The sequence below is a fragment of the Odontesthes bonariensis genome, chromosome 6 (assembly GCF_027942865.1).
Source record: "Odontesthes bonariensis isolate fOdoBon6 chromosome 6, fOdoBon6.hap1, whole genome shotgun sequence".
NCBI classification, from domain to species: domain Eukaryota; kingdom Metazoa; phylum Chordata; class Actinopteri; order Atheriniformes; family Atherinopsidae; genus Odontesthes; species Odontesthes bonariensis.
In genome coordinates this window covers 37,706,269-37,732,758 of record NC_134511.1, presented here as the reverse complement: position 1 = coordinate 37,732,758, position 26,490 = coordinate 37,706,269, and the positions used below count along the sequence as shown (strand labels likewise).

The window sequence follows — 26,490 nt, the reverse complement described above, 5'->3', positions numbered from 1 at the left end:
TGCCGGAGTTACTGTGACATTAAGCTGACAGGAGATTTACATTACTCCTCAGGGCTGTGAGGACACAGGGAGAGGGGTAGTCATGGAAACAGACCCCTACATGGCTGTCAGACCTGTTTAATTATTCAGGACCACCATCACTAAGCATCAGCAGGGCATCAACTGAAACCACTGAAAAGACTGAATAGTGAGTTTTAAAAACACTGTGCCATATGCCAAGTTTGGAAATCCAGATAAACTTATATATATTAGCCGAGGTGATGAGTCTCCCTCATACACGGTACATTTCCACGCACACAGTCACGCTCTAGTAATCCGATAATCTAAGGCAGTCTGAAAGCAATTCTTTCTAATGTCAGCAGTCATGTCAGTTTTCACTAAAGGTGAATATCAATCTAAATCTAACTTTATTGAAGCTTTTTAAGCACCGGGCTGTGAATGAAGAGCTGCCGGGAACCTTGGAAAAAGGGCATGAAGACAAAAAACAAATCTAAACCACAGATCATGACAGGAACTCGTGAATAAGATGAAAAGTACAAGAAAAAGGCTAAACATGTTGAGCATTGTGATATGGTGGTTTGCATTGCTGACTTATTATAGCAGGTTTGAATCTCGAGCTTAAGTCTCCCTGTGTAGAGTTTGCATGTTGTCCCTGTGCCTTTGTGAAAACTGGAATCTAAAACTTTTCAACTGACCTTTTAAAGAGAGCAGATAGCTAAGTTAGGTTAGAATTACTAAGACACAGGAGAAGACACAATTAATATTGCGATACAAGTTTGTGTTTCCATAGTTATACCCTTTTTGTGAAAACAATATACAGAGTAGTGCTAAAGGCTGCTGCCCACACAGGTCTCTAGCATGATATTTTTAGCTTTGGCATTTCTCTAAATGTATTTGCACAGTTCAAAAGCCTGGGTGTTACATAATCAAAAACGCAGCTGTAAAGAATATTCAGTTCAACAGTGCAACATGGGAACAAGGACACATCAAAGGAGACCAAAATCAACCCTTTACTAAAGCTTTTTAAATGTTTCTGACAACAAGAGATCTAATGGAAATATCCACAATGCCTGCAATGACAAATGAGTCTGAAAGTAAAATTTAAAATGGGTCTAAACCAAACTAAAGCATCGGGCTTTGGAGGCAGTGAGAAACAATGGGAAGAGTCAGAGCAATTCCACCATACAGTGTGGTTTTTTTTTCCCTTCTGGCAGTTATCTAGTTGTTAAAGAGCTGCTGTCATCATAATTTTGTCCGTAAATGGCACCACTCCAGCCTGTCCTCCCTCATGTAGAAAACAATGTAAAGTGTGTGGGAACACTCCGTGTCCATGGTCAAGTATATTCAGTATCTGAGCCATATGGGTGGGCTGTGCAGTTAAGACTGTACTATATTTCTTTAATCTTTAAGTACCTTCTTGTCTGGTTAAAATAAGCACATTTAAAAACAACACTATCAACACATCTAAAAAATGTTTACTTTACCATTAACAATGGATATCTTTTTCTGCATTTTGGAATAGTAACTTTAAGAACAGGGGGAATGTAGATGATATTATAATTCAGAACTTAGGTCATCTCTCATTCTGATTTATATTTGTAAAAATTAGATTAAAGTTGTTTTTCATTATGACTTTAATAGTTTTACGTTTGATAGAAGATGTTTATCGTTGTCTCTTAAGCCCATCAAAATCAATGTACGGCCTTGGATCCCATCTTGCATTATGTTAGCCATGGGTTAGCTCCTGATGCTAACAATAATGTTCATTTCACCACAAACACAGAACTGACTACACAGCTGATATCAGCATGTCAACTGTAGGTACTATTTTTGGGTAAAAATCTATTTCAGAGTAGACATAATGGAATCCCAACTTGTCCAAAGATATTAAGCGGATGCCATATGCAAACAAACTGAACAGGAGGAGGCTTAAAAGGATATGCTATCCCAGTGTCTATTGTTTTGTGGTGTTAATTGAAAATCAAGAGGGTTCCAGTGTTGAAAATCTTAAAGTAAACAGACAACACACACTAAAAACTTCAGGACACGCCTAACTTAACTGTTTTACCCATTTATTTCAGCCATTTCAAAACACAAAAGCCCTTTGCACTTGTAAGGAGCTACGAATCTAAACAAAAGATTAGATTAAAATCAATAAAAGTATTTTTTTGATCAATTCATGGCAAATGCTGAATTTTTGTGTTTAAATAGTTGTTGTTTTTTTACTCTAGTTTTTTTTAAATGTCCTAATTACACATCAATGGAGAAAAAGCCAAAACACTGCAAACACATACCACACTGACTAACTGTTCTACATTACAGTTGACACCATATTTACAAAATTCATTACTTAAAGGAAAAAAGAAAAGAAAAATCCAACAAACTGGTTGTGCATCTTCAAAGTATCAAATGAACAAAAGGTACGGGGTGGAAATCTCTCATTCTTCTGCTCTTTAACAGTAGAGTGGTTAAAAGGCAACAAGGTCATTGTCCTCCGTCCATCTCACATGATCAGTCAGTCAAAACTACACAATACTTATCAATGCTCAGTGGGGGAGCCCTGCTCACATCCGGACATGCATTAAAGAATATATAGTCACAAAGTAAAGCTGTGTATCTCTCAGCAGGTATTAGATCGGTATACATTTGCTGCTCACTACTGCAGAGTCCCAATACATACAAAGGCTTCCGGTTATTAAATCTCAACATGGTCTTTTGAAAAGAATACACGTAAAAGAAAAAAAAAAAAAAAAGCTCATGAATGAGGCAGACAACAGATATAACATTCAATTCTATTCTGTCTGAGAAAAACAAACAAACAAAAGAAAGAAAGACACGTAGATTTCTACTTGTGCTGCACTTTATGGCCAGGCTTCCAAGACCAGCTGTGTGAAAAGATAAATACAAATATGCAGTAAAAAGATCCAGTAAGTCCATGTAGGAATCCACAAAAAGGTGCTTGAAGTCTTTTGTACAGCTGCACGATGATCAGGTTTTCCAGTAAAAGATTCAGTTGTTACAGATGCTGAGTAGGAGGGAAAAGGCCTACATGGTCATCACTAACCTGTTTAATGGCATTCTTCATGTAGAAAAGCAATAAACAGCCTGATAAATGTAACTACTCATAACCGTTCATCTCTTAACGACTATGAAAATATCAATATGAATATGGCTTGTTATTAGATTTTGCTATTCTATTCACTAACGCAGGCTAACCCACTGGCTCTGATTTATTACACCATGTTCATTTTTGGCTTAATATTGATGTTTGACTCTCAGATGCCCGTTTCATTTTCAGCTCCGCTCCGACGTCTCATTTCAGCAAAAAAGCTATTTATTTTCATAATTTCCTTCAGCTCCGTGTGTATCTAATCTATTATTGTGTTGTCACAGAAAAACAATTCTTTTTCTGTTTTCATTAACTGCATAATAAATAGTGATATTGGTAGAGTTGCTGTAAAAGTTCCTTTGGAAAACTTTGGCTGATAAGGCGAGTTGTTGTATCTCCAAAAAGAAAGTGCATTGACTTAACAACCCTTATGCATACAAACACATACACGCAAAAACAGTCACCCCGTTCATTACAAAACACCCTCTTTCCACTTGTAATTGGTAAACATCTTCAATACTGTTAATAAATTAAAGGTTCAGCAGTTCACATTCATCAGCTGGCTGTGTGTTTGTGTATCTGTGTGCAAGAGTGTTTTGAGTAGGTAAGTTGTTCACATTGGTTATTGTTGCTGTGTGGCCTTTTTGAGAAGCTCCAGGTCTTTGCGTTTTTGAGCTGCAGGCGGCAAACAGCCATAAATCTCTAGACCCAGGGGCAAGTAGCGCTCCTGTAGCCCAAGGACGTCATCCCCCTGCCCGACTCGTAGTGAAACCCAGGAAGGGGGTGAAGAGCCACCCAGGAACCCCCACAGTGCCAGGCTGTCTGTGATGAGAGCATATAAGAAAAAGAATCTTAAAAAAGGTAGTTGCTCGACAGAAATAGATAGGAAAACAACAAAGTGTGTTGCTTACCTTTACTGTGCAGATCAACCGATTTGGCCATACCAAAGGAAACGAGATGTGGTGCTAGGTCAACCAGGCCTACGGGCTGACCTCGTGTTGCCATCAGCACCATCGACCTGGAGACAAACAGGTTGGTACACTGAGCAAGATGCTGCGAGACTCAGTCTCTCCATTCGAGACAGAAATGTAAAAGTATGGGGTGTGAGCACAATGATGTCATTTTCTGTGGCTCACCGCTTTGGTATCCCAGTTTTTAGATACTGTTCCATCTTGGCATCCATCTTTGCAAAGGAGGTTTTCTTGGTGACTTTTCCAGAACAGGCATCCACGGAGACCAGGAAAAACCCAGGCTGAGAGAAGGACACGGTCACCTCATTTACCTGGCAATGCGAAATCAAACGGTAAATTTGTCAAACAAACTCTGGTCAAAGATCAAAATTTGCCATCAGGAGTTGTTTTTAGTAGCTCAGGAGCCTCACAGTGATAAAGGAGATGTTATCTCCCCTGTGTTGCTCTTTGGGGCTGAGAGACTTCACTTGTGTCTGGAGGTAGGAGGTCCATGGCTCACTGGAAAACACAAACTAAGACAAACAAAATAGATAAGAATCATAATAAATGTGTTTTAAGTGGCTAAATTGAGGTCATCTTTAATACAAACCTGTTGAGCACCACAGTCTTTGCAAGGTTGTGTGTTTAGAGGCGGCATAGGCACCACTGCAGAGGGAGTCTTGGAATACTTGGGGTAGGCCTTAGTCGTACAGTTACAGTTCTGTTTGGATGATGTAGTGGCCATGACTTTCATTCTTTCACAGCCTTTAGCTGAACAGTAGCTGTGGCCGTCACGACCATGTCGAGCCCGTAGGTAGAGCCACAATACGCTGTGTGTGATGGTACAGAACAAACAGGCAGAGCACAATAAACTTCAGAAACAAATGAATGAATGCTTAGCCACAGGCATGAGAAAGATTTTCTCCATAGGGTGATATAAGTCTGTATTAAAAGCCAAACTAAACCACACCTACCCTTTGACCCAACCATGATTAATACTTTTTGTTGTACATTTCCAAGTTCATGCGTTTTCTTACCCAACAGATTGGTCAAAGAAGTATTTCCTTTCCAATGGTTTCTTCTCCAGCTGTGCAAGAGACGACACGGTGCCATAGTCTGTGATGTCATCAAAGGTGTTTTTTTGCCTATCGTAGATGTCGGCCATGATCTGAAACGTGGTGTCCGATGGATAACAGAGTCCCACGAGTACCCAGTCATCTCTAAGTGTGAGAAAGACAAGTTCTAATGTGATCAAAATCATACAAAAACAGAAGAATCTATTTTAATATTTATGTAATATCACAGGCATCCCATAACTAAGTATATCAGTGGTTGAACATTATCTTTTACTCACTTATCAAAGTTGATGAGAGAGAGGACAACCTCTCTGGGAGCAGGTCCATTCCAGTGCAAAGTGTAGCTCTTGCTCATCATCAGGATGGGCTGGTACTGCTGGGACACTGCCCCCTGGCTGTTAATCCCCCTCAGTACCAGTGGAGCATCAGGGTATTCGTCTCTGATGATGGACAAACTGAGGCTCGATGCTCCCTGGGTCTGGATGTACACCTGAAAAACAGGAGGATGTGGAGTGCAAGGGTCAGGGAAAGACATAAGAAAAAAAAAAATTGAGAACAATGATGTCGCTTAGACCCTGATGTGGTCTACCTGAGAGTAGCGGCCACTGCAGGTCACTCCATTCCACGGAGGTAATTTCACACAAGCGGGATGTTGGATCAGATAATTGTCTGGTCTGCCGATGTATGTGTCTCTATAACCTGTTACTGACCCGTCCACATCGTGAAAGATGGAGTTCTTATCACCATCCAAGTCATTGTCTTCAAACCACTGTCCTGGACGACCAAAGAATGCTCGGAGAGCCACCTGAGGATAGAATTCGTGGAGGAAATTACGAATGCCATCATTTAATTACTGTTCAGCTATTATGCAGCCCGGTTTGTAAATTCACTCTTTAATTAAGCTGCTATTTCACCAGTAACTGTATTTCATCAGAGCAATTTCAATGATGTTTCATATCATCAGTCATCCAGCAAGAGACAAATATAAATTGTCAACACTGATATTTAATTAAAAAAATATATATTCAAATCTTTTCCAAATCTGAAAAAAAAACCTCAAAAACACAGGAATTCTTACACTTACTTTATTTCAATGCAGACACTATGAACCCATGATATTTTATGTCTATTTTACGCCTACTTCAATTCACTCATTTCATGCAAGATATTACACCTTAATGACTTTATTTTATCGAGGATCCTACATTAAAAAGGCTAAGCCTTCCCACTTCTCTTTTAATTTCTTAATTATATCTTTTCTCGACTGCCCACCAAAAATGGGATAGCATCTACCAATCCAACTGCCTACACCTTCTTTCTTATTTAGCTACAATTTTTACTGAGACTGCAAATATCTATTACATGTAATATTTTGTGTATTACAAAATTCTGGTTGGACAGATCAGGCTGAATGAGCTGGAGCTAAATACATCTGTAATACACCACAAGAGGGCATCAGTGATCTATAATCGCTTCACAACAGGACAGACAATTATAAGGAGTCCCTGGGTGCCTAGAATAACTCCCGACTCTAATGCAGCCAAGACTCTGATCTGATCTAATAAAAATGTTGAGATGCTTGCAGGGGAGAGAACAAATCTGAGCCCTCTGCCAAAGAAGAAACGGTTAACCCTGATGAGCCCTGTGGACAGGATCCTGACCAGAGTCAACTTAGAGAAGGTTTTCCTTTTTTCCTAAATCTATTAGTGCAAAAAGTGTTCACAATTAACAACAGTAGATGAAAGAAAAGATTAATTAGCAAGAAGGAACTCAATTTTTAAAAACAGCTGACCAAAGTAAGCTGTTGAAAATCAATCTTGTCATATGAGACTGAAAAAGCCACTAGTTATTGTATATTATAGTAATGGTATACTATTAATACAAAGAGCAGAGTTGAATGGAAACTTGAAACCATGTACTATAAACAGTAGATAGGTCTGAGACCCCGGGTGAGCCGTATGAGACCCACAGTTTCCCAACTCCCAACATTTCCACACATCGTGTTGAACGTTATTTCGTGTCGGAAAATGTAACAAGAACAGTACACACACATTCACAGCACATTCAGCTCTTTAACATACTTAGGGCTTCTCGAGTGAAATCCCATCTAGATGTTTACTCACAGTGGGGTGGAAGGTAAGCTGGGACAGGTTGTTTCGTGGGGTCAGCTGCCACGTGTTCTTCAAGTTGAATCCCACTGCGCTGGTGTAACGCTCTGGTGTGGGGATGAATCCACGAAATGTACTCCGCTCGAGCCGCACTGGCCCGTCATAGATCTGGAAACCTCTGATTGGGAATGTCCTGAGGTGGAAATGCAGAGGCAAGACAAGGGACAGGAAATTAGGAAGTTAAGTCAATTAAAAGTGAAAATGTTTTGCAACGGAACAATTACCCAAATAACTTTAAATGCACAGAGAAAACGTTCAGGTCGAATCAAAATTAAGAATGTTCTTTGATTATAATTATATCAGCAATCTGGGTTAGGGACGATATTACACATTTTGTTGTATTCTGGAGATTAATATTATACTTGCCTCCAAATGAGAATCTTAGGAGGTAGAAATAGACTTTTTTTTCACACAAAGAGAATTATAATAGAGCATAGAATTAATCATCCATATATTTTAGTTAAAAAAAAAAAAAAAAATGGCAAGAAAACCAAGATGTCAACAGCTTTAGCTGGAAACACAGTGACGAAGTGACTGAGCCAGATGCCACAGTGTGGTCATATAAAATGGTTGTAAAGTTGTACACTGTGGTCATAAATGGACACTGTGTCTTTTTTCTTAAACTATAAAACAGATATTTGCCAGCGTCTTGTTCGTGTTGCTCTCCTCTTTAGCAACAATAATTGTAAAAGTCAACAGCAGAAGACAATAAGAAACACAAGGAGAGTCGACAAGAGAGCCTCAGAGGACATAAAAACAAACTTTACTTAGGTTTCGTAAGTCACTGTTACAGCGTGCAGAGCCTTATAAACTTCCTTGTGATGCAAGTAGACTTAAAGGCATCGTCAGAGGGAATGACGAAATCTGTTCGCATCAAACACTGATCTGGTTTATCTGGTAAAGGACAAATCACTGATGACATTTTGATGATTGTTCCTATTCAAAACTCAAAATGCTCGAAACAAAAGGGAATAGAACAGGGAGATCCAGCCGATATTGAAAGCCATAAGTTGACTTGATCTTTGACTTTATAGCAACATTTTTAAATAAGCATTTCCCTTCCAACGAAACACTGACTGTGAAAAGGAAGTGAGTCAAACAGAACTTCATTTACAGTTAAAAGCACATTTTTCTTCTAAAAAAAAAAACAAACAAAAAAAACACAATACATTTGATTTAGATTTTTTTTACTACTTTCTTCCTTTCTTATTTCACGACAAGGCGCACATCCTTACCTGTTTCTAGGGAGAGTCCTCATCTTCCCATCAATCCCTCCTATTCCCCAGTATTTATTCTGCCCTCCGTTGGTCCCTCTGTTCTGGCTTTCACCCACAAACAATGACTGCCTCACCTCCTGGCTCGAACCCTCATCTTTAGGGTAGCTGCCGTCACTGAAGAGCAAGATTATAAGAGCATAGAGTTTGATACACACAACTCCTTCAAATGTGCATGATAATTCATGCTTTTTGCAGCTGGAGAAAAAAACTAGTTCAGTTAAAAAAAAGAAATCATTTATAGCAGATGTAAACTCTGTCCGTCTTTTGCTCAGTAACTCTTAAAGTAAATGTAAAATGGTTTTAGGAAGTCAATCTAGCAGCAGCAGAAATGAGAGTGAGTCAGAATACACACCTAGCAAACGAAAGTCCGACTCCATTGTCGGCAAAGCTGAAAAAAAAAAAAAAGACAATAATAATATTCATATGCAAATCTTACAAAAAGAATGTCAATGAATGCTCGGACCTGAAATGCTTTCAATTTAAGACACTAAGCGCATTTTGTAAACTTGAGATTTATGTGGCTTTACAGTAATTTACTAATTCAATTGTAAAATGACATGCATCTAAAATATAAAGTTGAGCCAAAAAGCAATTATTCACCAACGGCAGATACTGGAATCACAACAACTTGTGAGAGGACTGCGTCAGATTTCCAGCAAATATCATCGCCCCTGTGATGACACTGTTCTTCCGAACACAATGAGCTGTCGGCTCAGCTGACTGCAACTAAATCACTGAGTATGATTCATCTCACCCAGAGTTCTGGATGACGATGTCTCCACCTCGTATCCATGCTCCCAAGTCATTGTTCTTGAAGGAGATCAGATTGTCGATGACTGCTGCCACCCGAGGACGACTGGGGTCGGCATTCTGGTGGGGTCGGAATCTGAAGAAAACAATCATGGCAGCAGACATACTTTTACCATTACTCCATTAACTACATTCATTTCCTCTTAAGTTTTCTACCTTACTACAGTGTCAATCATATTTCCTCCTAATTTCTCTGCACATGTGGTCCTAATGAAGGTCACAATGCAAAATGACACTAATACAGACAAACTCCTATTATGGGATTTTCTTTGTGCTCATTGCCTTACACATTGCAGACAAAATGGTGACTTTACAGGAAAGCACGTTAACAGTAAAAACCTTTTGCTTTTGAAAGTGGTTTCATTCCCCTGGTCAACCACCAATAATATTACTGACTTAAATTCATACTTGCAGTAATAGGAGCTTGATGAAAGTACACAATAAAAGTGATTCTCTGAGAATTGTTACTATCCAATATCTCCATAATCGCATTCACATACTTGGATGCATTTAAATGTTTAAACTTCTTTCCTTCATACTTCTGCAGACACGCACACGCTCTCACAGAGTGCATGATTGTGTGAGCAGCCAGCGGTCTCAGTGGACACATAAGATTTTTTCCATCCAGTTGAGGGCTGTATTTGGGTAGGGAGCTGCAGAGTGGAAACTATCTGTGAAGCCTTGTTTTCTCTGTAAACAAAAACTCGACAGGCCTTCCCTCTGAAATGCAGCAGCACACTAAAGTCCCCCATCTATCTTTTCCTGTCAATGGCCATGTCCCAGCAGATATTAAACAAGGATCTATCAATAACCTTATTCATAAACATTTATCAACTGTGGCATTAAACAAATAAATTAGTGGGCCACAAATTCCTTAATATTTACAGTGTAATTAAGCACCATGAAGCATGTGATAACCAACCAGAGACCATGTAACAGCGCACAGTTATAATGACCCTTGCTTCTGATAAACACAACTAAATATCTAAGATATTCATAACAGCCATGCTAATAATGATGAAATCGTTTTGCTGTCTAAATTCACACTAAAAGACACGATTGCTCATATAAACATACCTGGCACTATTATCCAGACAGAGGTATTCTCGAGGATCAGCAGCACTGGCGTTGGTGGTTTTCACTCCTTTATCTATGAACAGCCCTGCCTGGGAAGATAAACGTATGATTACAATAAAAACACTGAGTTTTCTCCAAGACCAAAGTTATATGGAGTTATATGGATTATTTATAGTGTGCATGCAGTATATACATATGTAGTTTGGAAAAAAAAAATTGGGGGACAAATGTGACATATCTGTATGTGTCTTGCACATTAGAAACGCATGCCGCGAGTTTGCTATACGTGAGGTTTAGTCTTTAACCTCTGGGCTCCTTCCTCTATAAGAGGCTGCTGTGGTCAGACGGGACAAAGCGCTTACAGTTCACCTGCACGATTTCTGTCATTACACAACAGAGCACCATTGTGGAGCCCACTCGCATGTCTGTGAGTCTGTCTGTGTGTGTGTATATATGTGTGTTCATGCCTATTTTTGGCGAGAAGCAAGCGAGTATGCAGAGAATCAAGTTTAATGATCATTTCATGTGTAAGTTACAAACACTGTGCTTGTCTTGTCTCCATTAAACACAGAAGCAGAAAGGGACAAAATATACAAATCTAGCATACCATTGTATACTATGATGTACATCGATAAGTGTAAGAAAAGCAATACTAACGACACCTTAAAGTTAGAGTGTACACGGTTGTTGTAAAAAATTCCAAGAGGCGTGAGCTCAGCTTTGGTTTCTGGTACCAGCCCATGAGAATCTCCGGTGGAGGAGCTGTGGAACACAAACCATATCCCAGCATCCTGGCACAGGAAGGAAGAGCAAAGAAATGGGTGAAGAAGACAATAACATTTATACTGCTGCTGCTCAACAGCAGGCATTTCATTATCTTCGATAAAACCTAACAGCACTACAGAGAGCAGGCAGGATGTCATCCGGTCCCTCATGTTGGTCAGGTCCCGCAGCCACAGCAAACCAGATGCAAGAGTTCAAGCTTGCAGTTCATCAGATATGAACAGACTACTTATAAATCATATGAGATACCCCCTACTAATAAATAATGCACTGCATATCCCTTACCTTTGAACTTCCACATTGTGCCAAAATTAAAAATTGAGAGATCCTCTTTCATATATTAAAGGTCTTACTATGTCATTGCAGCACTCTGTCCGAAACTAAAACCTGCAAAGCCCCATTTTAATCGATGGATCACTTTGTTATGAGCAGGAAAATCAGCACCAAATCCAGCAGACTGACTTCGCATATACACCAGTTAATATTTAATAAGGGGCTCTTCTTCTAAGTGATCGTTTTTCTCTTGCTATTTTTGCATCTCCACGTTAATCGGTGATTCAGAAGCCATTTTGTTAAAGTTATCTGATATTGCTACCTGAGAACCAGCGGCTGCATTGCTGATGAGGTTGTTGTTGGGGTTGGCGATCCAAAATGTGGAGACTGCCCTGGAAAACACCACCACACACAGAGACAGACAAAGACATAGTTACATACACATGAACAAAAAAGAATAATAAAAAAGAGCAGTATCTTGGCATATCAGACACTGTGACTCATGGGAAGAAAGACAGATCAAAGAATCTTGTAATATTTCTCAAGAATCACCCTCACCAACATCAAACCTGGACAGGCTCTGGACAGACTCTGCCAAGACCCACAATTCACTCACTCACACACACACAAATTCCTGGAGACAGACCTTGCTGCTTCCGCACAGAGGCACTTTTCTTGTTCTTGGACATCAAAACGTCCCATTGAGAGCAGGGAAAGGGTTGTTATTTCTTAGATAAAACTGTCCTGCCAATATCTCCTTCACACAGTGTTACCTTGTGCAGTATCTCTCACACATGCATGTGAACCATCTGTTTTCTCTCAATGTGTGTCTGCACCTTCTCACTGGTTCTTTCACACCGACTCCAGAGACACCGACATTGGTTTAAATGTGGAGAAGAAATAATCTCTTTTTAACAAGGCCAGCGGCTCTTGATAAAAACTTGTATTATAGGATACAAAGTAGTCTGCATCTCTTTGTTGCCATAAATGACGACTTACTACACAGTAAAAACCACTGTCAGCGTTGTCCTCTGCTCCGATCTCAGACAGTGAACATATTCACAAGTTGCAAACTCTTACTTGCACTCTGTACTCGGTGATGGAGTGTAGCCATTGTAGACTTTGTCCTTGATGGTGGTGCACAGAGTCTCATTGCGATCAGTTGGCAACAGAGTTCCCGGTCGAGTCAGCAAGCCAAGGTTGTGGTACAAAGTGTTCCGTTGTTCCATCCCATCCTCGAGGAAAAAACAGTGGCCCAAGGTGTCATAACCAATAGTGTTCTTCACCTGGGACACACAAAGAAGACACAACAACAAAAAGGATTATTTAGCACAGACAGCACAAAAGGGTCAAGGCTGAGTTCTCAGCAGGAGAGGGAATTAAATACAAGTCTAAATCTTGTTTACAGCACTTTCCTTTCCAAGAAAAAGAGGGTTTAATCCAAATATGTAAAACATCTTGCTAAATAAGAGAGCTATGGAAACATTTGTCCCTATGGTGACGGTCAACACACTCGGAATGTACCGAAATTTCCTGTGGGAAGCATTACAGCAAGAGAACGATTTTTATTTGAAGCCAGTTTAAGCTACGCACAAGATGAAAGAATGAAGAGAACTATTTAAGGAGGTACATAACAAGCCAAGATATGCAGATTATGTCTGAAACATTCAATTTAATTAATCCACAAAGTTCGACGAAAGTTAAGTCGAATTTTTCAATCCCCAGCCCTGAGAGATCCCTTTGATGTGGAGAGCTAATAGGAGCTCATATCTGAGAGGAGGGTCTGAGGAGCCAGATTAAGGAAAAGCAAGAAAAGAGAAATAAGGTAACAAGTCATTACCGTAATAAAGTGATTTAGGCTTAATATTCTGACAGTCTGTATCAAATGGCACCCTTTAGTATGAGTGCGTCTGTGTCTGATTTTTCTACTTACAGGTACTCACACACGCATTGTTTACTAACCAGCAGGCCATTAGTGGCATGGATGGTGAGACAGCGGGAGAAGGAGTGGTGTATGGAGAGTCCGTCCACATAAGTGGGGTCCCAGTAGCCTCCCTTCTGGTCGACATCCCCACACATGTGAAAGTGGAGGGGGTAGCGGCCTTTTTCTCCTTGTTGACCCATGTTCTTTAACTCCACGTGGGATAGATGCACCGATGAGAAGTTATTCATGATCTGTGTTGGAGGGGGGAAAAGGAACAGAAAGCTTGGAGTGGAGGAGAAGCCGCAAAAGACGGGATTTAAAAATTCATCACCCAACGGGCTTCATACAAAGCCCTCTCAGAGGCGTTTTGTATGGAATAATCCACAGGGTCTGGCTCCTGTTAAGGAACTAAAACTCTTCCAAATACACACAACACTTAATGTCTTTTTAACCTACACAAACACACATGAACATGAATTGTTTATGCTGCCACTGCCTTAAGCATGGGCAACCTCCCAAAGTGAACTGAAAAGATGAATAACCCCTCTCATTTAGGGGCACATATAAATGTGGAATTCATGCCCACTTTAATTTCTCAATATGGAGACTGTCAAGCAGATTTCTGCAGACACAGTGGCCTTTACCAAGAAGGCAATGTTGTGGAGAGACATCAGTAAATATTGGAATAAAGTACAGCCTAAACAAGCCACTGCTATTAAAATTACACATGCACACACACACACACCTTAATGTGGCCTCCAAAAGTGTCGTGGCTGTAGAACTGGCACATGTTTCCGTGGCAGGAGTTTTCCATTTCCCCATAGATGAGAATGTTTCTGGAGAGCAGAGCCACCTCAGCACGCATGTCGACTCCATCAATGATCTCCCCAACATGGTTATATTGAGGCTTCCCTAAGCAGCACAGACAGACCGATTCTTGGTCAAAAGCTACAGCAATGTGACATTTTGGGAGAATGTTTGTTGGACCATTGACCAAAACAGGATAAAGGTGCTTGTAACACCTTTTGAGTGAAATCAAATTTGAGCGTAAGCACAAACTCACTCATCATTATACACTTTTATGTTTTGGACAAAAGCATGCCCCCAGCTGTGACAGAAAGTATGCTTACAGCACTCACTCTAAAAATGTACAAATGAGTACACCCAGAGCTATAAAGTAATACAGAGTTGCGACACGCTTTGATGTTGCCTCTAGGGCTGTCACATGGTTCATGTAAGTCTCAATAGTTCCAAACTTCACAGTGCTGTCAGTCAGTTTGAACGGGTCTAAGCGGGACGGAGCACAAAAACGACAACTTTAACATTTCACAAACCAATTTTCGGTAAATATTGACCCATAATGTGCATTAATTACTACACTGACTATTTATTTTATCAATGTTTTTCTTTTTTTGGAGCGGCAGAGACACATTTATCACTGTTTTAAATGGTAGAGGGTGTCCCTGCATGCTAGCAGGAGACAGCTATACCTTGTCCTTTATACTGAATCATGCCAGTGGTCCAGCTACCTTCAGATCTACATCCTTCAACAGAGCATTATGTTACTGTCTGTTCCCAGGTTTACTCCTGTTGCCCATCTGTAGAACATGTCATTCAGTCTGTCTGTTCTCTGGTGTCAGATGGAAAATGAGCTGAGTGGCAAAGATGAGCTGAATAAATTATTATTAAAGAAGCTTTAAATGACTTGGAGGGAAATATGTGGCTGTAGATGCTTTGACTGATGAGCCGGGATGAATTCTTCTTTTCTATAGAAGAAATAATTATTCTAGATTTCATTTTTTTTATTTTCATGTGAACTGAATACATGCATCTGTAACCCCGTTTATTGTGCTTCAAGCCAGAAAACTATTGTAAATATTAATTGATTAAAATATGAATCTCATAACTTTCTTCTGATTAAAACCATATTAAATGACAAAATAAGTGTGTGTCAGTTGTGCAAAAACAAACAGATTTCAACCAAACACTTTATTATAAAATGTCACCATGGAAAATGTAAAACAAGCCTTAATAAAGAAGTTATTTTACTGCTATTTATACTGTTGGGCAGATTAATCTGCAACAATGAACTGTATTTGATCAAATTTAAGGGTTTGGACATTGTAGAAATGTGCTGAAGACCTAATGAGGGTTGATCCATGGCAGCAGCGACCACCACATCTGCTGACCTCCCTGACAACAACAGAGAAACATCATTATCACAGCTGCAAAGTCATGCTGAAAAAAAACGTACTTAATTAGTTAAAGAGCAGTCAGCTAATGCCTCACAATGACAACATTTTTTTTGTAATTTCATCAATTTACCTGAAAAAATACTTCAGAAATACCAAAAATGTATTAAATGTATTATTACTAATAGGCCTATATAGATTTTTTTGGCAACGTTTTGAAACAAAACAATCAAAACAACTTTACATAATGTCAACATTTCATGCAAACCAAATGTAAAAATAACGATGTCTAAGAGTATACTTCTGATAGCCAATGCTTAAAAATGTAACAAACGTTTAAAATGTTGTTATTTCATTAACTTACTTGTAATTGTTCTTGACGAGCAGTTGAGATCAACGGAGCTGCGTCCATTGTTTGGAACTATTGGCGTCTCCGTGACCCAGAAGTGTCGTCCGACCATTTTTTACAACAGGAGTCAATGGGAGTGTCGTAACTCTGTATTACTCTATAGCTCTGACTACACCAAAAACCCAAAAACTCAAAAATAACAGTCACGTAAATACAATAGGAACCAATTGTATAAAAAGAAAAAATAACTAGCTTTTCATGCAGAAAGTACCACTGCCCAAAGGGTGCAACTGCCAGTGATTATGCTTAGCAGATGTACAGTTGCACGGCCTTTCGTCATGTTAGCCAAAAAAAAAAAAAAAAAAAAAAAGAGCACATATAACACACCCTTCTCTCTATGAAGGGAGTTGCCGTTTGTTGACAAGAGAGGAATGCGATCAGAAAACATGTCTGTTACAGAGAATCCCTGTCTGTGGGAGAGGAACGCAAGAGGATGTCAGGCAAAGACAATCTATCCAAATCCCTAAAATTCCTGCATTTATTATAAGATCAGTTTACTATTAAACCATAAGCTGATAGTCTGTGCCCAGGCTCATCCAATAATCGTGCATCACCATAACAGCTGAAAAGGAAATTAGATTCTACTAGACCTGAGGATTAATAGCACAACATCTGCTTATCGCATTTATTGACAACATGAAGTGCAAGACGTCTCGTTCTTTGGGTGGCGCAACATTTATCCCCATCTTCTCACAAGCTTCATAATGCGTTATGCCAGCACTGTATGTATATTTTGGCAGTCCTGTTTTGTCTAATGACACATTTTTGGTATTACATGTGAGAGTAGCTCACAGACATGAAAAGGAACAGGCCCTCAGAAGACTAATCTACTTTTAGTGAGCCGTGGAAGAAACCAAACATGCACCAACGGTGCTGCCCTCTCTCTCACCTCGTATCCTGACTTGTCTGCTGGTACACTGAGGGCAGGGCAGCAGGGTAAACTCTTCAGCCTGATGCATGGAGTAGTCAGTGCTGGCAACTACAATGTCATCTCCTGGCTGCCAGGTCTGCCGCACTTCATCCTGCAGGTTGAGCACCACCTGGTCCACAGCATCCACTTGGAAGCCCATAATGGGGTAGCCTGTTTGTTGGCACAGCATTTCACATTTCATGTAAGGGTCATTCCAACTAACCCTCCCCGTACATTGTGACATTTCTTTTTATGGGGGAAAAAAAAGGTCTTTAACATCTAAAAACTTGGAGGAACACACTGTCCACATACACAAGTATACGAGTCAGTAGAACGAGGGTCAGACATTTTAGGGAAAATAGACATGAAAAACATTTGATAATTACTTCACTGCACAGCTGCTTTGTCAGTTGTGGCTTTAAAGGTCTTAAAACATATCTTTAAAGGGGATAGAGAATCAAAATCGTCTTTTTCACGTTTTTGGTGTTAGTTCTGAGTCTCCCCGCTGTGGGGAGTACACACGAAGTGCCAGCAAGTGTCAGAACCTCTGTTTCAAGTTCTACCCTTTTTTGAATAGCCCCCAGAATATCCACCAATCCGTTTTTGTGAAAAAGTGACGTCACTTTTTCAGCAATCGCCCCCCCCCCCCCCCCACCCAAGTCCACAGCCACCCCGTTTCAGACACGCCCCTTTGGCGAGAAACAGGAACAGGTGTGCCGTCCAAGGCTGTGAAAGCGGACTACGATCGTTACATATTCTTCCCCCGGAAAGCAATGTTCGCGATCAATGGCTTTTATTTATTTTTAACAGCATCCCCAGTACATACAACTGCCGACTTTTCCTTTGCTCTGCGCATTTCACGGAGTACAGTTTCACAAAGCTTGCACGATTCCGAGCAGCTCAGTAGATGGTCAGTGCCGACAGGGACAGACAGACTGCAGCGAGCTGTGTGCTCCGCTGAGAAGGTGCTCGGCTGCACGTCTCCAGGACTATGGGGCGAGCAGGTCGGATCACAGCTGACCCTTCTCTATTTGCACCACTCCTTTCGGGCAGGAGGCTTCGGTCCATTCGGACCAGAACCTCCCGTCACAAAAACAGTTTTTTCCACCTTGCAGTTGGACTTATGAACACTTCATAATCACCTCATAACCTGCCCCAGTCACTTTACCATCATTAAAACTGCACTAATGAAGCTGCACTGTTGTTGCTCTGTATATTGGATACTGTGTATTGTTGTACACACCTTGTACATTTTATATTCATATATTTTTATTCTTTATTTTTTATTATTATATCCTATCTTACATGTTTGCACCTTACGCCGCAGCAAATTCCTAGTTAGTGAACACTGTTCACTAACAATGGCAATAAAACGAATTTTCTTTCCAGTCAGTGTATCGCTCTGTTTTCAGTGAGAGCAAGAGCAGCCAATCAAGCAACGGCAACCGAATAGCGCCAACACCTACCTGCATTTCATAATGAGGTTGCCAGATAAGCTCTGAAACGACGCCAATAAGGGCAAACGACGCATTCTAAACCCAGCATAGTAACAGCTGTTTCAGAGAGCCTTTTAGGGAGGTTCTGAGCCATTACAGACCCAACCAATTTTTTTGGGGCTACATATCACATCACAGAACAAGGATTAATGCCCCATTCAACCATTCTCTATCACCTTTAAAGAGAAAGTGTCCACGGAGCATTTTTCTCTTGTAGGAAAGCTAACCAGGTAATGGGAAGCGTTTCATTTCTGCTCCTTGTCAAAACAGCATTCTCAAAAACATTGTTATACCCATGTTGATAAAAACACAACTTTTAGTGGGATCGCTGTATTCATTTTTTCCCCAAATATATCATTGGAAAACTATTTGGGATATAAAAACAATTGAGAAAATGTTTTGAAAAGTCAAGATTCCACAAGGCTTCAGTTTCCATAACAACTGCAGCAAAGCACTTTTACTCATATCTCGGAATCAGAATAATTCAAGAGAAAATATCACATCGCATAACAAATATAGCTCACCGCTGCAGGATAACACTTGACAGAATGACAGAAAAAGACCCATTACCAGATCTCTAACCAGAAACAGTTTCCTGGCTTTGAACTCGTTCCAAGATGAGCCTTTTCTCACCATTCTTCCACTCGCTGTGGGCAGTGACTGAGAAGTCCACTCCGTCCACAGTAGTGAAGTTGCGTTTTGCCAAAGCTCTCCCTCCCGTGTTGAGGTTTTCATGTTCCCTCACATCCTCCGAGCAGGATGCGTTACCACCGCCAACCACAGCGACCAGCGCCCATGCTTGTCTGCAGACACAGAAGGAAGAGGAAGCCACAGGTGTTGCAACCACATCAAAGAACATCAAATGATCAAGTTGTGGCTTTAACGTTGCAGAAAACTCACTGTCATTACTAGCTTTAAGTTTTAAGCCAATCAGGACCAGTCAATCAGTGATAGATGAGCAACACAAACCTGTTGAAACACTAAGATATAAGTGTTGCGGCAGATGCCAGAAGCAGCACCAGAATTCATGAGCCAGTCAAAATGTAGGAAGATATCAAATAAAACTTCTACGTTTCTGATTATCTCACTGTAACACATTTCAAGATAAGACTCATAAAACCCTTACACAGAGACACAGCACATCAGGGCAGATGCTTCTGTAGGGAGCCCGGACCAAAGAGTAAACTAATCATGAGTGTGACCAAAGCAAACGCCACAAAAGGTGCAAACAACTGAAATCATAAAATAAAGTAATATATGTCATGGTAAAAAAAAAAAAAACTGAAGGATGTCAGGAGATAATGTAATTGAAGACAGAAAAAATTTTAATGGGTCTTTACACGGTTCAAATAAGATTACACTGATAAAAAAAATGAAGGATAGGCTGAAATCATTTCAGCAGAGGATCTAAAGGGTGTGGAAGACGAAAGGGACTGGGCGTACTTCTGTAGGCGTAGGATCTAAATCAAGCCAGCGTACAGCAGCTTATGCAGACATTTGGATGCTTCAAATGTTTTAAACTTCTAAATAATAACTTTTTGCTTTTGTAATGTCCGGCATTAGATGAACTATTCCAAATAAGCTCAATGCTTTTAAGCTGTTCATAAGACCACCGTTCTAATCGAAGAGACACCATTTAAGCACTTTATCAACACGGACTTACCCTGACCGTCTCACACAATTGAACCATTTCATCACATCTGTGTTGGCAGTTCAATCTGGCAAAAGAAAGCGATCTCACCAGAAGTTTCACGTTTCCACTAAGGCCTTCCACGGCCCAATCCAAGTGCAGTAAACACTCTTGAATTCTAAACTGCACTAAAATTCTCCAGCTCAACAAAAGCTAGTACGAAAATTGAGCCACAATTAAAACAATGTTAACATATATGGTTTGTTCATCTTACTGGCATTATCATAACCTAAACACATGTTTGTTTGTTTTTCTGATCAGAGACATGTAACGGTACACCTAACTATAACAGGTTATAACTATAACTGGGGCTCGACTCCTCTCTATCATTATAGCCCACGCCTCATCCTTGATTTTATCTTTCAGAAGTTAATCCACTACAGAGCAGCGCAAACTCAAACTAATGCATGTGTGAGCGTGCAACTGTTAGACAAAGATTAAAGACAGAGAGGTCATTAGCCACAAGGCAGCCGCCGTTTGTGACAGGAAGGGCGGCTGACGCCCCTGAAACCAACCTGAGGAACCCGAGAGGCATTTGGGTAACACGACTGATCGTTTATCTCCACGAATCAAACGTACAGTTATCAGCTTGAACGTTTGAGCGCGCCAATCTGTTCAAACTGAACGGTAAATGTGTGCTTTACTGCATGTTTGAGGTCAGAAGGTGTGCAAGCTGTTACAGCATTGCCACAAAGGAGTCAAACCTGAAATGCAAAGCTAAACACAAAGCAGCATCTCAGTTGGTTCCAAAGTCTGCTGCTGTAACATTACCTGCTGCTTCTCCAGAGCTAAATACTACGTCACCATTCAACAAATCATCCTTATCGCCAAACCAACTCGTCCCTTCACCGCCTACCTCTCAGCCGAAAATTCACTCAACCTGCCATATCGTTATATCAATAATATGCCACACTACAACCTGTCTTTAAGAGAAGAAAATATGAAAAGGAGAAAGTGTGAAACTTCAATGACTGCCTCAGTCAACAAATTCCCTCTGATCACAGTGTGCTATGGTGTGGCTCATTTGAACTGCTCTGATGTGGATTTGAAGGGGATTTGTTTGAAAACCTCTGCCTTGGCATCCACCCCCAGATGTGAAATGTGATACTGGAGAATCTGGCGTATAACCTTGCTTTAAGCAAGCTGAGGACCCAACTATGTCCAGCTGCAAAAAGACACTTTCTGGAAATGCTGACCATGCACTCATGTGTTTGAGTAGCAGTAACACAAGATCTAATGCCAAGAAAAATCTAAAACTGCTAACTGTTTAGCAAGTTTTAGCATTTACCTACATGGGCAGGACTGCAGCCAACATACATTTCTGTATCTGACCTTTTGAGAGAATAAACATGGAGTCAAGAAAATCTCCTGAATTGTCAGATTTTACACAAATCCTGGAAACTCTGACCATGGCCTCATTATCCTGCACGCGCTTCCTTTTCTGCTGATGTGCGATATAGCAGAAGCACGGGGGACACAGGAAGACACATAACCAGGAAAGATTCAAGGGAACATACCAAATGAAATGATACATGAAAGACAGCATTTTTCCAGGGAGGATGGGGATGGAAACATATTGTCAGCCAAGTACTGAGGCTTCAAAGACGAGAGTCTTTACTTTAATGGTCAAACAAAAACACATTAACCTTCTTTATCAGCCCCTGGAGACCGAGGGTAAACAAAACACTCCTAAAGACTTGTGTATTCAACATACCAGGGAGAAGCAGCACAAGCTGGCACATTCTGCAGCACAGAGGACTAGCAAAACATGCTCACATATTTCACACAGTTTAATAGCAAATTCACCTGCCAGAGGGAAAAACAAAAAACGTGTTCATTCTTGTGTGTTATTAATGAAGCGGTGGTGGTTACCTGTACTTGAGATCATGGGCAAATTTGCTGCCGAGTACCTCCTCGAAGGCTTTCTTGGTTTCATCTTGAAAACTTTTGACAGCAGAGTCTCCCACAGCCAGCGTGACGATGCGGCCAGCCGGCAGGGAACGAAGGAGCTGAGTGAGCCGCCAGCTGTCATTATGCGATTCGTGTGTGTCGTAGCGTTCAGAGAACAGGACCGCAGCCGTGTCCTGATCCACCACGCGCAGGTTGATGCCTCGGCTGAAGTTTTTCTGGAAGGCGTATCCCCCTGAGGCCAGCCCAGATGGTGGGATGCTTCGGGTTAGCAGGGACCAGGAAACTCTCTCCGTGCCGTGTAGCTCTAGAGTTCCACCGCCTAGAACACCAATGAACTTGCGGCCCAGGCCTGGGACCTCAGGGACGGCCTCGTTTTCAGCACGGCCGATAAGAGCAATGGTGGCACGAGAACGATAGCGACATTTGGGCGAACCGATGTGAAAGGCCCCACCGTCTTCTATGAGGATGTGATGGGTTCTCAATGTTATGTTTTTGGAGCCATCGGCATTGTCGCCAAAAACTACCCGACCTGTGGGAAGTCAGGGGCAAACAAGTTTAGAAAGTTAATTTTAAATGTTGAATTAAATTAGGATACATTGGTAAATGGGAATCAATCAACTTTTCAACTCAAAATGCTACTTAATAGATCATGCGTCTTCGTGTGCTTGCCTCCTGATTTGATGGTAAGTGAATGGAAGGTGGCAGAAGATTCCAGTCTAAACAAATCACCCTTCCTGACAACAACTGCCTTCTCTGGTTGGTAACCTGGATTCCAGCTACTCAGGGACGGGTTGTGGTCTGGACAATTCTCTGTGAACATGACCAATGGGTAACAAATCAGAGCACCTCAAACTAGCTTTAACAACAAATAAAATTAAAAAAATAATAATAATAATTTTAAAAACACAGGCAAAGCTAACGCAGAAAAACATCAAATAAATAAACAATCTGCAGGTTACGTGGAGAACTATATGAAAAAATGAAAACATTTGAAGCAGCCATCTGCCATACTAACCATCTAACACATTTCCACTTTTGAGACTGAGGACAAGAATAAGTGTAAGTAGGAAAGCACCCAGCGACACTCCACAGCAGATGATGGTGTTCTTTCTCTGCTGGCGGCTCTGAGCAAGCGTCCTGCGCTGATTGTCCTCTGACAAGCTGGGTGCCGTTTGTTGCTGCTGTGGTGGGCCACCGGGTTTTAGCGGTGGAGGCGGTGGAGCTTTGGCAGGCGGAGGTGAGCGGACGGGAGCCACCCGACCGGGAACATAACCTGGACACCTCTGATGGTTGCTGTGAGACGGAGCCACAAAGACGGGGAAGCGGCTGGGACCATCACTTGTCGGCATGGTACACGCGTCTGCTTACCTAAGAGAAAAGAAAAAGAAATGAAAAAATGAGAAAGAAGCCCATGAGTCAAATGTTTCTCCCCTGGTATCACATTTAAATTTCAGGTCAAAGTCAAAGTTTGAAGCTGTATATTCTTGTCCAGTCAGCTCAGCTTCGACTGAGATGATGTCATAAGACAGATGTTGATAAAATAGCAAAATAATGCTTTTAGATATTAATGAATATGTGACTACGGAAAAGATGAACCAGAAGAGGTCAACGCAGAGGAAGAAGACATAAGTAGAGCACATAAAAAGAGAGGAAGACTAGTAGGAGGTAAAGGGGCTCATTTGGGGGAAGCAGGCAATTACCAACCGACCAACTCAGTCACAGACTTCCAGGTAAATATCCAGGGATTTTCTCTCCTTTTTCAAGACTATTAATCAATTACTCTGAGCAGTAAAATGATCCTCAACCAGTCTGACTTGAGCTGGATGACACTGGCTGCTCGTGTCAGCAATAATGAAGAAGGTTGTGAATAATGGATCACAACATTCCTCAGACTAAAAAAAAAAAAAAAAAAAAACTTAACAAAAACAAAAACACACAGCCAAAACAGATGGCACCAATTACAGTAGGGTAGGAGGAGAGCGCTTTAGCTCCAGTCTGTTCACCACTTATTTCGCATAAATGAAGAAAGTAGCACAAAGCAACTAAATCCATGAACACAAAGTCATATATCACTGCAGAGGAAACATGAGGACTCTTCCTAGTAACTTCCATATGTATGCATAACTCTCATCTTAAGGTGAAATCATAAAATTTTAGTGCAATGCTTCAAGTGTTGGAGACCCACCTATTTGTTCCCAGAGGCGAGGTGAGATGGCACAATGTGTCCGTGTAAACAGGAATTCTGCCTCGGTGTGAGTAATGCGCACACAGAAGGGTCAGGAGGGCATTGGAGTGCATGAAAATGGATAGCATATAGGGAACGACAGCACATTAAAAAGGCTCCGATTGCACTTTTGTTTAAAAACAAAACACCACATACAGCACTGCTTGCTACTTTTCGTTTCACATTTGTATACATTTGATCCTGGAGGGTTGCGAGCTGGAGCCTATCCCAACTGTTCGAGAGGAGTGGACGGGTGCTCAGTGCATCGCAGGACAAACAGAATGACCGGTGACCAGGCGCTCTCACATTCAGAATTCTGAATCACTAATTAACATGTTGAACCTCCGTCGACGGTGCAAGAAATTTCCACTTTATCAGTGCTCATTTTTGTGGGTAAATTATGGTCAATACCTGCAATCTAGCATGGAAATCAAAGCCCTGGCGACAGTGGCTCACATTCAAAGACACACACACAAACACACATGGACAATGAGCATTGTGTCTCGACAAGCCAATTAGTCATCATTTATCCAAGAGCAACAACAAACCTCTTCAAGCCCCAAACAAAGAGATGCACAAATCAAGTACTCACTCACAGACAAGAGCTCTCTCACTTATATAAGCCACAAAATAAACTAGGCCCTTGGCTGCTGGTTTACAAACGTCAATAAGAATATCTCATTGCAATGTCCCAGAGGTACTTCTGGAACACTGAGAATTCTTCACTTCAACTTCAACTTACTGTCATGGGGAAAAAGTATGCTGAAAGCACTTTGTTTTGGATGTCTACTTCCTCTCTCATGCTGAATAAGGCTTCCTCAGCAGGAGCCATGTGATGGGGATGGATGGTCCCGCTGCCCTCATCAGCCTTTCTAACTTTACCACATACTATGTTTTTTTGCCACATTCCTCACCATAAAAGGGGCCAAACTGCACCTGCTACCTTAAGCAAGAATGCCCTGCCCAGCCCTGAGGAATAATGACACATTTGAACTGCATTTTGCAAATAGAAGCCAGAGACTCTCCCACTCAGCCTAATATTTAGCTGATTTCAGAGCCACTGAATATCAAACAGATGTGAAGGGAAACCCTGGAGTAGGACCATCACACATTCCTCGGCTTTATAATCACCCTTTACTTTGGACGTGGATGCTGGCGGTGTAACAGACAGTCATCTCTGCGTTTCCTTCGGTAACTAACTCAAAAAACTGTGAGCAGAACAATATCAGCGCTGTCACAGCTCCCACCGCTGACTGCCACACTCACAGCGAGGGGAGCGAGAGGGTCCACGCTGAGCAATAAACTGAGTTAAATGGATGGATTTCATTATTTGTTGTGCTTTATGGGCTTGTTTTTGGCCAGCGTGACTCTACAGTTCGTTCCTGTGCGATCAAAAAAAGTATTTCTATATTTCCTGAGGGTAGGGGTGGTGGTTTGCTACTGACATATTACAAAAGAGGAAACTTAAGTAAACGTGGTCTTAAGCAGAGGGTACAGTTACAAATAACTAACTTGTGGATGGGACAAGTAGCAACACGCTGTATTTAACTATGTAACATTAGCTGAGGCGGTTATCACCACTTCACAAGCCGCGAGAGAAGCCTATTCGTGAGAAAAACAACCTTGAATTCAGCGGCTCACCCGGTGAAACCTCTTCCACCCCCAACGGTTGACGGACGGACACAGACACAATGTAAGCGGCCGGGCGTACGGTGAGGTCTACCGCTGGTGAGGCTGTCCTGCTCCTCTCTCGCTCTGTCCATTCGCTCACTGGCGAGCCGATTTAAAAAAAAAAACCGCTGACCTTGGGCTGCTGAGAGCAACGAATAAGTTCTCACCCTGGCAAGTTTAAACTTTACACGTCTTTTTTTATATACCCTCGTTTTCACATGTTTTTTTTCCCCTGCTGATAGGCTGCCTTCCGTCCGTCGGACAGCCTACGTCCCACCGAGAGGAAGGAGGCGGGGCCAGGAGGAGAAAGGGGGCGGGGCCAGGAGGAGAGAGGAAGTAATGATGCGTTCACATGTATCGGAAATAGTCAGCTTCATGCCTGCTCCACTTTTACCGTCCTGATCAAGAGTCCAGCTGCTCAGCTGTAAAATACAAAGTCCTTACTAATGCAGCTGTAATGATATTGCAAAACAATAGTCATTCACTGACAAGGATCACGTATCTGCAGAACGAGTGCTACTTAACTCGGGATATTTCAGG

General features: G+C 41.3%; 1 protein-coding gene across 4 annotated transcripts; it reads right to left on the bottom strand.

Annotated features, from left to right (window-relative positions):
- Positions 1–2,055: 2,055 nt before the first annotated feature.
- Positions 2,056–26,230, bottom strand: cemip2 (cell migration inducing hyaluronidase 2). 4 transcript variants are annotated; one of them, XM_075468696.1, is made up of 25 exons: positions 25,902–26,230; positions 24,241–24,297; positions 23,071–23,423; positions 22,725–22,865; positions 22,017–22,584; positions 19,088–19,257; positions 16,938–17,129; positions 14,193–14,359; positions 13,486–13,698; positions 12,604–12,809; positions 11,846–11,915; positions 11,130–11,258; positions 10,468–10,556; positions 9,335–9,466; positions 8,933–8,968; positions 8,539–8,694; positions 7,259–7,436; positions 5,725–5,940; positions 5,414–5,625; positions 5,097–5,279; positions 4,670–4,889; positions 4,491–4,592; positions 4,246–4,391; positions 4,021–4,127; positions 2,056–3,931 (listed from the first exon to the last, which is right to left on the bottom strand). In XM_075468696.1, exons 3-25 carry the CDS (start codon positions 23,402–23,404, stop codon positions 3,732–3,734), a joined length of 4,167 nt encoding a protein of 1,388 aa, XP_075324811.1. In that variant the 5' UTR covers positions 23,405–23,423; positions 24,241–24,297; positions 25,902–26,230; the 3' UTR covers positions 2,056–3,731. The 4 variants fall into 4 exon arrangements, with proteins under 4 accessions (XP_075324811.1, XP_075324810.1, XP_075324812.1 ...); XM_075468695.1 differs by having other exon boundaries at positions 25,921–26,230; XM_075468697.1 differs by lacking the exon at positions 24,241–24,297.
- Between the last annotated feature and the right edge of the window lie 260 nt (positions 26,231–26,490).